At 43.6% G+C, this 12,536-nt stretch overlaps 1 protein-coding gene across 1 annotated transcript in view; it reads left to right on the forward strand.

Annotated features, from left to right (window-relative positions):
* Positions 1-12,536, forward strand: part of TRERF1 (transcriptional regulating factor 1) — a 57,017-nt gene that overhangs the window by 21,830 nt on the left and 22,651 nt on the right. Inside the window, exons 10-11 of the mRNA XM_006882150.1 lie at positions 3,828-3,916; positions 5,806-5,919. Coding sequence (XP_006882212.1) covers positions 3,828-3,916; positions 5,806-5,919 — 203 coding nt within the window. The remainder of the gene's footprint in view (positions 1-3,827; positions 3,917-5,805; positions 5,920-12,536) is intronic.

Raw genomic sequence — 12,536 nt, forward strand, 5'->3', positions numbered from 1 at the left:
CTCCAGATCCCACGTACCTCCTTGCTCCCATCCACCCTGAACACCAAGATCAGCTCTTCCCTACTTGTGGTTTTCCCATCTAGAGAGTCCTCCAAGTCCTGTGGACAATGCTGCTTTTCAACTGGGAATTTGCTGGGAAGCTGCTTTCCTTCTAGGAATAAAGCGATAAACTTGTAAACCAAAGAAATAAAGTGACGAGCCTGCCTTTTAAGCTAGCTTAGGTGTTTACAGCTTAATTCTGAGTGGACAGCTAGGGCTGTCGGACTGTGCAGGATCACACACAAAATGTGTCTATTTCAGAAATCTGAACTTCTGTCGCTCAGTCAGGGATTCTTCTAAGGAGCCTCAGCTTTCAACCTGTAGCCCAGAGTGGCCTCCCTGATTCCCCAAATATCATTTAGCTGTCAACCACCCAAAGGCTCAGAGAGGTGACAAATTCAGGAAGCCAGGAGTTGAGACTCTGTTGTCTGTGAACCAGCTGTAGTGATAAGCCTTCTTTCTCTAGACCCCCAAAACTGTGGTCCGTGAACTCGCTCTCACTATCCTTGCTGTCAAGTGAGAACCTACGCAAAGCTGACCCACTAGTGGGTTTTCAGAGGCTGTGAATCCCATGGAGTAGCTTGCCCATCATTCTCCCGTGGAGCCACTGATGTTTGATCTGTCAGAGAGGTGCCAGTACATACAGAGAGGGTTAACAGTACATCTCCCTGTGGACTGCACCATCAGAGCCATGAACAGTGCAGCTCCTTAGAAGTATGCCTTATTTCCTGCCCTAAACCACCCAGAACCTTCCTATGTGATCATCTCCATATCTTAAGAAGAAAGAGGTAACTGTCTAGTTAAGCAGGGATCTCTGGTGGCGTACACGGTAGGGAATTGGACCACTGAAGCACCGGTGGCACATCTTTGGAGTTCAAACCATCAGCATCTCCTGGGGAGAAAGGTGAGCAGTATACTCTCATGTGATGTTTAGCCTCCAAAACACCTGCTGGAGGGTCAGCTATGAGTCTGTTTCATTTTGGCAGCATTGAGTTGAGTTGATCAAGTTTAGCCAAAGAGTCCTTGTGGCAAAGTAGTTTGAATGCACCAGCCACTCCATGGAAAGAAGGTGTGGCAGTCTACTTCTTCTGTAAGGATTTACAACCTGAAATGTTTTGGGGAACTTTTCCCCTCTCCTGTAAAGGCACATGGTTCAGATCCACCAGGTGCTCCGTAGCAGAGATAGACAGTCTCCTCCCATGCGATTTACTGCCTTGGAAAACCCACTGGAAGGTTAACTGAGAGTCAATTTCACCTTGACAGCACACAACGTAAGGCCATTAGGGAGCTCTGGTGGCCTAAAGGTAAGAAACTATTCTGCATTCCCAAAGACATGCAGTTCAAATCCACCACCTGCTTCACGGGAGACTAGGCTATCTCTCGTGGAAACCCACTGGAGGATCAGCAATAAATTCTGGCTCAACAACATAAGGTCATTTAGAGGCAGAATCAACTAGTTAGCAGGACATTTTACCAAACCAAGCAGACACACCAGCAGGCCCTCTGTCAGTCTGCAAGTCTGTCAAGAACTGGACACACTCACCCTACAGTTCCCCTTCTTTTCCTGTGCTGCATTACTGATTATTCCTTCAACACGCCCATTCCCCATCTATAAGATGAGATAATAGCAATACCAGTGTTACAGAGATACCATACAACTAAATAATGACTATACCTATACAGTACCTAGGGCACAAATACTAGTTGGTTTTCTCTCTCCTCCTCATATGACATCTTGCTGGAAAATGACAGTGCAACCCTGTCATTTAAAGGGTTTCTTCTCTCCCATGAGCCTCTCTGGCTGCCCTGACCCTGTGTCTCTCCTCTGTGGCATGCACGCCTCACCCTTTCCCTTGTCATTGAGGTCGTCACCTTGAACGTGATGGCTGCTGACTTTTCTGTCCTGTGGACTGTGAGCTTCTTGAGGGTGCAATAAACCTTACTCTTACGTAGGTGTTCATGTCGGTGAAAAGTATGTGAGAACTCCTAAAAATTTGTTGAGTGCTCTTTCCTGGTTACTGAGCAGGCACTTTGGCGGCGTTATTTAATCTTTTCAACAATTCTGTGAGATGGCAACAGTTAGACTCAACCTCTATATCCTCAAATTCTATCTCCATGAATTCAGCCAACCAGACTGGAATTCTTCAGCAATGGAGGAAGCAACTTAGCAGGCAAATCCCTTAAAGGCTCAACTCAAATTTAACCCATTTCTGTTAAGTCAGAACTGACTCATATCTGACCCACTCGTGCGTTTTCAAAGGCTGTAAATGGGAGGAGACTGTCCATCTTTCTTGCAGCAGCTGGTAGAACTTCTTGCATTTGGATTGGCAGGACAACTCCTTGCTCACAAGTCCACCTCTGAAGGATGAGTTGTTGTCATATGCCATCAAGTTGAGTACAACTCATAGCAGCTCTATGAACAACATACCTGCATTCTGTCCTAACCTATTCCATCCTCATTATTTCTGATATACTTGAGCCCATGCTTGGGAGGGTGGAGGGACAGTGCAGGAGGGGAAGACCCTCTATGAGGTGGATTGATTCAGTGACTGGGGTAATCGGGATGGGTGAGTCAGAGGCAGTGTGATTGGCACAGGGTTAGTGCAGGGTTTAGGACTGTTGAACATAGGGTCGCTATGAGTCGCAAGTGACTCGATGGCACACAACAACAACAACATTGCTGCCATCACTGTGTCAATCCATCACATTGAGGGTCTTCCTCTCTTTCTCTGACCCTCCACCTTTCTAAACATGATGTTCTTTTCCAAGGAATATCTCCTCCTAACAACATGCCCAAAATATGTAAGTCAGAGCTTCACCATCTTTGTCTCCAAGGAATACTCTGGTTGCACCTTTTCCAAGACATAACTGTTTATTCTTTTGGCAGTTCACAGGATACTCAGTACTCTTCTCCAGTACTGCAATCCGAAGGCATCAGGGCATCTTTTGTCATCCTTATTCATTGTCCTGCTCTCAGATACAAATCAAGTGATTGAAAAGGTCATGGCCTGAATCAGACACCTTAGTCTTTAAACTGACATTCTTGCTCCTCGGTACTTTGGAGAGTTCCTGACAGCAGACTCTTCTGTTTCAACATGACTTTTGATTTCTTGGCTTCTGGTATCAAGGATTCTGATTGTGGATCCCAGTAAGATGAAATCATTGACAGTTTCAGTATTTTTTCCATCTATCATGATGTTGCTTATTGGACCAGTGGGGTGAGAGTATAAAGTGCTAGTTGCATTGTATTTAGTGTTAAAATAATCTAGAGAGGATTTAAAGCATACAGCAGGAAGCGTTTAGGTTATATGCAAATGCTACACCATAAGAGACTTGAGCATCCATGGATTGTGACCCGGACTTACTACCATAACGTTATAGCATAATTATTACCATTTGCAGATAACAGAATTGAGTGGTAGGGTAAATAACAAAGCTATAGTTGGTATGTTAACCCCATTTCAAAAGGAGCGCTAATGGCCTAGTCAGTGTTGAATTGTGCTGCTACCAAAGGCCACAACTCTTTACCAGTTTGAATCCACCCGACTCTGAGGAACAGAAATGGGCATTCTCTGCCCATGTGATTTACAGCCTCAAATCCCAGTGGAGGGTCCACAATGCCTAGATTCAGATTGAACAGCTGTGAGTTTGAGGTTTTTGAGTCAGGGCTGCTATCTGTGACACAGCACTAGCTCTTTGTTAAACTGTTGTATCACCTGCTAAACATTTCTATATTTCATAAAGCTAAGTTAAGTGGGCTCTCATTACAAAATGTGTGTTCATTGCAGGTTCGGACAAATGGACCTCTCTTGAAAAAAAACTGTTTAATAAAGCACTATCCACTTATAGCAAAGACTTTATTTTTATACAGAAGATGGTAAGCCTGATTTTTCTCATTGTTCTCTTGAAATTTAATTTGGGAAATTAATAAGGTTTTAGAATGTAAAGTATTCATTTGGAGATACTCACCCATATTTTCTTCCCTGCTTTTAGTAGACTTGCACAAAAAAAGGAGTGTTTTCTAGCCCTCACTGGTGTAGGTGAGGGTTGTTCTGGCTGGTGGTGAGTGACCCTAGTGTTAGCAATATAGGAGAAAGAGGAGGAAGGGGGAAAAGGATAATAATTATGTAATCCTGACAGTGGTGATGCGTTTACAAAATAATTTCTATGTTTTCTCAGAATAGATAGAACCAGGGTTCTGTTTCCCAATTTACATGGTTTATTTTATGCGTATCTGACAGATGTGCCATATTTCTGACAGCTAGAATTTTTTTTCTGGGAAATTGAGAGGGAAGAGGATCCATCCTTGCCCCAGTCGAGGAGCTGAGCTTCCAGCATCGGCCCCTCCGCAGAATGACAGCAATGATACTAACACCTCACACTGGCAGCCTTTCTCAGGAAAACAGGGCTGTTCACACACGTGGAATAGCATTTTATACAGTATGTAATGAACTTAATAGGACTTAATTGGCTGAGAGTTGATTTAGGCCAAACGTTAAATTGATTTAAAGAATGTTTCAACAGGCTGATGAATGATGAACCCAATTGTACTATTAAAGGTCATTAAGGATGTTTAGGCACACAGAGAACAGTCACAGGCGACAGTTTTCTCTGACTCCAGGCTCGTCTGGCTGGTCTCAGGCCAGTCCTCAGGTGCAGTGTCTCCTTAAGCTAGGGCTTGCCCAGATAGGAGTCAGAACATGCGGGCTCTGCCTTAGCCTGGCCTCTTGCTGCTGCTTGCCTTCTCTCCTGCCTTTCCCTGCCTTTGTGGCCAGCATCACCCTCAGGCCCAGCACCTTTCCTAAGTCACCTTCCCCGAGACTCTTCCTTGAAGTCCATGTACCTCTTTGATTGGCGATGGATCCGTGCGGTATGCTTCCCAGGAAACAGCTTTTAAAACCAAGGGTCTGTGAGATGATGTCCTCACTTTGTGGGGAGATTCTGGTGTAGGAGAGTCAGGTGCAAGGTGAATGTGACCCCAGAGTAAGGGGAGCAGACAGAACTTCTGAAGGTGCCCTTCTGGCTCACCCTGTAGGTGACAGTGTTCCTGTCCCCAGCTCCCAGGAGTAGATTAGGGCCAGCCTTTTGTCTGCAACCTGAAACCCACGTTATTGAGCTTCCTTCTTGAGCGTAGGGATATATAAGTTACCACAAAGGAATTTTTTTTCTCTTTAAAGTAAATGTGCTTTTTCCTCTTTGGGAGTGAACAAAGCAAGGTTTGTTCCTATGAAAATGGAACTATTATCATCAAAACTTTTTCTTTTATGTTCTTGTTTGATTACTAAGGACCATTTTTTATAAAAGGATTTTGAAAATCAAGAACTGGAGAGCTAATGCATTCAGGTACATTGAATGGGAAAAGAATATGGGTTAACAAAATGAGGAACCTGTCAATAGACACATTGGTAGAGAAGAATATGCAAGCTTTGTTGTGCAGGAGGGGGAATCACGTTGTGAATCAATACACACGGTGTCACCTCTTGTGGAGAATAAAAAGATGGTGAGGAGGAATCCATTTTTGTGGGTTTTGGTAGATGCATAGTGAATCTTGGAGATGAAACCGACAGAATTTAGCACAGGCTCTCTGCTGCTGCTGCTGCATGTAGGGAGTAAGAACTAGGTAGATGGAAAATGAGACAGAAAGGGACTTTTCAGCTGGAAACTTTTTTTAATGCAGTTGAATTACAAAATTAAATTCTAAAAACTTGCTGCTCTGCACACTGCCCATGGCCACGAGAGTTAATCTTGAGCTCACTTTCCCATCAGGTGAAGTCGAAGACAGTGGCACAGTGTGTGGAGTACTACTACACGTGGAAAAAAATCATGCGTTTGGGGCGGAAACATCGGACACGCCTCACGGAGATCATAGATGACTGTGTGGTGAGTCATGCTGCTAAGGCTGTTTCTGCTGACACACACCCGCCCCACACCTCAGTCAGTGGCTACTGCTGTCTGCTTTAGTTCTGCCACCAGCATGGTCTCATGAGTAGGTGCCTGAGGTCCAGCTTCCTGACCAGGACCTGGCCTTCTCGGTATAGGCAGAGGAAGGCATCCACAGGGGGGAACTGTGGCTCAGTGTTTACGGGGTAATGGCTGACTTGGATTCTAAGCCAGGCAGACATTTGTCAGGAGACATAAGTAAGCCAGGGTGATGCCAGCGTTGGCTGGGTTGGTTTATAAATGATGATCTGATGTATAGAGATACGCTTTGAATGAATGAATGAACGAACCTTTTTCCAAGATAGAAATCACACCAGTTCATAGCAACAGTACCGTATGAACCCACTAGAGAGATGGGATGAAAGGTGGTTTGCTGAACAAAGGCAGGCCGCTAAAAAAAATGTTATTATCCCTTCCTGATTCCTCCATGCCATGACACTACTGGCCACAGAACAGAATGTGCCTCACAAAGAAGGAAACCTAGGATCTTACGCCAGTTTCTAGAAAGCATGAGTAGGGAGGAACTTTGACTCTTAAATAGTGCCAGGAACGCTGAGTTACTAAGGCCTGGTGATCGGTGTGTAAATTATTCTCATCCTCTAGTTTCCTTTCTTCTCCATTGATTTGCCCTTTTAACAGACAATTGAAAATTATCTGCATATGAACATTAACTGCATCCAGATACATTGCAAACCCTATATGTATGACTTTGGCACTTCTGTCACTTTACCTCCTCCAAGGATCTCACATCTCTGCATCCATAGCCAGGGAAGATCTACTTTTCACACACTGTGGAAAACATTGCCTGCCATGTGTATACATGTAAAAATGATGCAGCTTTCAACAAATTATTAAACTTTAGCCTCTGTTACCATCAGAGAAAATGTTAGGAATCCACGAACCGTGTGAACAGTTCTAATTACACCCCCATTCCCAGTTGCACTTCACGTATAAGTGTTAGCACATATGTGAGTAATTGTATCCGCTCCGCACTTACATCCCACTTCCCGTGTGCTTGACATTGATGTAGACACTTCACAAATACTGACTTATTTCATCCTCAAACTGATTTTGTGAGGTGGGAATCTGAGACACAGGGTTCCATTTCCCAGGGTCAAACAGCTGAGTGTGGTATCTGAACCGAATTTATTATAAACCATATTTATATTGTGTTATATTTAAAGTGTAGTAGAATGCAAATTCACTTAAAGAAATGTAGAACTTCTTGGATTCCTCAGTGTTTCAGAGCTCAAGCTTGTAACTTAGAATTAACTAGGAAATGTACAAGGAGCGTTGAGAGCATAGTGGGTTAAGTGTTGAGCTGCTAGCCAAAAGGTTGGCAGTTGAAAGCTACCAGCCACTCCACAGAGAAAAGAGGGAGCTGCCTCTCCTGTTAAGATTCACAGCCTCAATAACCTGATAGGGCAGCTCCACTCTGTCTTAGAGGGATGCTGTGAGTCAAAATCAACTAAGTGACAATGATTTTTAATTTGGTTTAGAAAATGGACACAAACAGAAACTTACACTTGGAAGCAGATATTGAAAAATAAATTCTAGCATAGTGGAGTTGTCATTCCTTTAATCAAAGATAACAGTATTCTGTATTTAGGGTTTCTTATGACCAAGGCTTTTGTTTGACTGATTTATAACAATAATGTCTTAAATTCAAATAGCCTTTTCTTATCCATGATCTATTATGTATCTATATGTATAGATACATAAGAGAAAGTGATCATGTATGTGTGTGCGTGCGCTGCACTAGATTGCTTCTTGGAGGCAAGGTTTGTGAAGCTTCTTTGTTTCACATACTTTGGACATGTTGCCAAGAGGGACTACTAGTCCTTGGAGAAGGACATCATGTTTGGAAGGATGGAGAGTCAGCACAGGAAAGGAAGACCCTGGAAGAGATGGATTGACCCAGTGACTTTGGCAATGGGAGCAAGTGTGTCAGAGACAGTGAGGTTGGCTCAAGACAGCAAGGTTCGAGCTATCATGCATAGGATCCCTGTGCGTTGTAGTGGACTGGACAGCACATAACAGCATAGAGAGAGAGAGATTGTGTGTGAGTGTGTGTTGTGGTGCTGCTGATATGAAGGCCGCACATCTCCAGCAGCTCTAATCCTCCAGTGGCTTTTTAGGACAAAAATGGACAATCTCTTCCCATTTTCATTTACAGCCTTAGAAGCCCAATGGAGGGTCACTATGAGTTAGAACCACTTGACAGCAATGAGAAAGTTCCTTGAATTTGTGTGTGTGACATCTGCTTCAGACACCTAAAACCATTTGAAAAGATAAGCAGTAGGTGATGTATTAGGCGACTCGAGGATGTCAATGAATGGCTTCTGTCTTTGTCTGGCTCTATCTAGTAGGTCAGAGATTGTGAGGATGGCACAGGACAGGACCACATTCAGATCTCTTGTTCACACTGTTGCTGTGAGTCATACTCAACTTGATGGCACCCAACAACAACCATCACCTTTGCCTGGAATGTATATTCTGGTTGCAGAGACATGGCACACACAAGTAGAAAGTTTACCATGAGCCTCAGTGTGTTAAGGTCAGTTGGAGATGTCAACCAGAGTCACTTACAGACTCTCTTGACCAACTCCACTGTGATAGACAGTAAATTGAGGTACAACAGCAGGAAGGCATTTGTCAAAGGTCACACAGAGCTTTGCTTCCCAAGGTCACACAGAGCATTGCTTCTCCAGGTTACACAGAGCATTATTTTCCAAATGAGTAATATGGGCAGTGAGCAAGGAAGCTCAAAGAATCCTGGCTTTAGAATAACACAGTCCACAAAGCCAGTGTTCTACTTCCTGCTTTGGTAAGTAGTGACTGGGGTCTTAGAAGCTTGCAAATAGCCATCTAAACTGCAACTGTTGATCCTTCAGGTCTGGAACAAAGAATAGGAAAGAAAAACAAGGATGTTTAGAAGCAGTTATCCAAGGAGTGAGTGGAATACTAAAACCTCACCCTGTTTGACATTGAGACTAGAAGAATTAGATGGTGCCTGCTCAAGGGATCACAGTGGAAGATAACTGCATGCAGTAGAGGGGAATGTGCAGTGAAATTCAGAAAACAAAAGACGGCCAGGCCTTCGGTCCAATAGAGACTGGTGGAAATTCCCTAGACTATGACGTTTAACCACCCCTGAAACCTTGAACTGAACTTATTCCTATGGTTAGACGTTCAGCCAAATAATAGGCCTATAAGATGAAAAGTAGCACCAGGCAGCCACTCACTTCTTAGAGTAACCAGTCATACAGAATCGACAGGGAATATTTGCCTGGGGAAGATACTCAGAAGACAGAAAAGGTAGGCTTAATGGAAATAGGAATCACAGGGAAGGTGTGAGAAGAGAAGTGGTGGTCTTTTTAATCACTTGCTATACATCTGAGGGCTGGGCAGTGAATAAGGATGACAGAAGAAGAAGCGATACCTTTGAACTGTTGGTGTTGGAGAAGAGCACTGAACATCCCAGGGACTGACAAAAGAACAAAAGGTATGTCTTGGAGAAGATGCAGCCAGAGTGCTCCTTGGAGGCAAAGATGATGAAATGTCATCTTATATACTTTGAGCATGTTGCTAGGAGAAGCTATTCCTTAGAGAGGGGCATCAAGCTAGGAAAGGTGGAGGTCGGTGAAAGAGAGGAAGACCCTCAACTAGGTGGATTGACCCAGTGACTGCAGCAGTGGGCTCAAGTGTGTCAGAGATTATGAGATGGCACAAGATAGAAAAGGGTTCAGATCTGTTTTTCATAGGATCGCTATGAGTCGTATTGGACTTGACAGGCCCTAACAACAATAATCCATACAGAAGCTGAATGTCTTTTCCTCTCAGGGATTCACTACTAGCTTCAAACCACTGACACTTAGTAGCCATTTATTTATTCATTATACTACTAGGGCTCCTCTGACGATTTTGGAAAACACATTCCAATTTTAAAATGTTTTGGTCATTGTCACTGCTAATTTTGTGTAAGGGAAAAATCAGAGGTTATGATCTCCAAGGCAAATTGGTGTCACTTTAGACACAGGTGTTGTTACCATATACCTAAGGCGATGTCTGACATAGTATGCTGTTGTTAGATGTCGTCAAGTATGACCCATAGCAACCCTCTGAAAAACAGATCTGAACTCTGTCCATCCTGTGCCATCCTCACAGTTCCTGACACACAAGAGTCCATTATGGCAGTCACTGTGTTAGTCCACCTAGTTCAGGGTCTTCCTCTCCTTTGTCGACCCTCTCTACCTTTCTCACCATCATGTGCTTCTCCAAGGAATAACCCTCCTAGCAACATGCTCAAATGTGAGGCAAAGCCTCATCATCCTTGCCTCCAAAGAACACTCTAGCTGCACCCTCTCCAAGGCAATATTTGCTTGTTCTTTTGGTAGTGTATGGGATGGGATATTCAGTATTCTTCTCCAATACCACAGCTCAAAGGCATCAATTCTGTAAGTCTTATTCATAGTCTAGCTCTCAGATACATCAGCAGTGATATCCCTGGTACCACAGGCTCTTCTAAATCCTCCTTGAACTTTTGGCAGTTCGCTGTCTATGATTAGAAAGACCGTGGCCTGAATCAGAAGCACCTTAGTCCTCAAACTGACATCGTTACTCCTCAGTAATTTGGAGAGGTCCCTAACTGCAGATTTTCCCAGTGCAGTTGGTCTTATGATTTCCTGACTGTTGGTACCAAGGGTGTTAATTGCGGATCCAAGTAAGACAAAATTGTTGACAGTTTCAGTCTTTTTTCCATCTACCGTGATGCTGCCTATTGGTACAGTGGTAAGAATCTTTTTCTTGACATTGAGATACAATCCCTATTGAGACTGTTCTTTGATCTTCTGCAACAAGTGTTTCAAGTCCTCATTTTCAGCAAGCAAGGTTGTGCATAATATAGCTTATTATTGATGAGTCTCCCTCCAATCTTGATGCCACATTCCTCTTCATAGAGTCCAGCTTCTTGAATAATTTGCTCAGCATACAGATCAAATAGGAATGGAGAGAGAATACAACTCTGACGCACTCCCTTCTTAATTTTAAACCATCATCCAAGCCATAGTCTGCAGTTACTCAGTTACTTGCTGTGCATCAGAGAGTTGAACAATGACTAAGGATGATAGAAGAAGAACCAATGCCTTTGAGTTGTGGTGCTGAAAAAAGAGTATTGAACATATCATGGACCGCCAAGAGAATAAACAGGTCTGACCTGGAGAGGGTGAAACCAGGCTGCTTCTTGTAGGCAAGGATTTTGAAGCTCCATTTCACATACTTTGGGCATGTTGCCAGGAAGAACTAGTCCTTGAAGACAGACATCATGTTTGATTGGTTGGAGGGACTTTGCAAGAGAAGAACCTGGTTAAGATGGCTTGACTCAGTGATTGAAGTAATGGGGGTAAGTGTGTTGGAGACAATGAAATTGACTCAAGATAGAGCAGGGTTCCAAGCTACTCTACATAAGAGTCCCTATGAGTCACAAGTGACTTGACAGCACATAACAACAACAACAGTGTTCCATTGTTCTCTTTGCAAAACAGCCTCTTTGTCTAGGTATAGGTTTCACATGAGCACAATTAAGTGCTCTGGGATTCCCATTCTTCTCAAATTTAGCCATAACTTGTTAGGAACCACACAATCAATTGCCTGTGCACATTCAATAAAGCATTAATAGACATTCTTCTGGTATTCTTTGCTTCCAGCCAGGATCCTCTGGCATCAGCAGTGATGTCCCTGGTACCACAGCCTCTTCTAAATCCTGCTTGAACTTCTGGCAGTTCCCTATCTAGCCATTTTTTTTTGTGTGTGAGAAAAATTTATTACATTTAGAATTAGCCCGCTGGACTCAGTTTAGATGATCCCAATTTTGTTGGCAACATCCAAAGCATCATAATCAGGAGCAAGTCGAACACAGGCCTTCTTCTCTCCATCAGGACTAATCAAAGTGTTGACCTTAGCCACATCAATGTCATAGAGCTTCTTTACAGCTTGTTTAATTTGGTGCTTGTTGGCCTTGACATCCACAGTGAACCACAAGTGTGTTGTTATCTTCTATCTTCTTCATAGCTGACTCAGTGGTCAGGGGAAATTTGATGATGGCATAGTGGTCAAGCTTGTTTCTCCTGGGAGCGCTCTTCCGGGGGTATTTGGGCTGCCATTGGAGTCTCAGCGTCTTAGGCCGCCGGAACGTGGGTGAAGTGCGGATCTTCTTTTTTTTGTGGCTGTGGATGCCCTCCAGGACTGCCTTCTTGGCCTTCAATGCCTTTGCTTTGGCTTCAGTTTTGGGAGGGGCAGGGGCTTCCTTCTTCGCTTTCGGCGCCATCTTCGTAGAAAGGGTCCCTATCTAGCCATTTTAAAATTCTCTTTAGCAATATTTTGCTTGCATGTGATGTTAATGATATTGTTCAATAGTTTCCACATTCTGTTGGATCCCCTTTCTTGGGAATGGGGACAAATATGGACCTCTTCCAAACCGTTGGCCAGACGCCTATCCTATAAATTTCTTGGCACAGACTGGTGAGCACATCCAGGCCTGCATCTGTTTTTTGTTGTTT

This window comes from Elephantulus edwardii, unplaced genomic scaffold (assembly GCF_000299155.1).
Source record: "Elephantulus edwardii isolate Elephantulus edwardi_28Jun2011 unplaced genomic scaffold, EleEdw1.0 scaffold00017, whole genome shotgun sequence".
Taxonomy (NCBI): domain Eukaryota; kingdom Metazoa; phylum Chordata; class Mammalia; order Macroscelidea; family Macroscelididae; genus Elephantulus; species Elephantulus edwardii.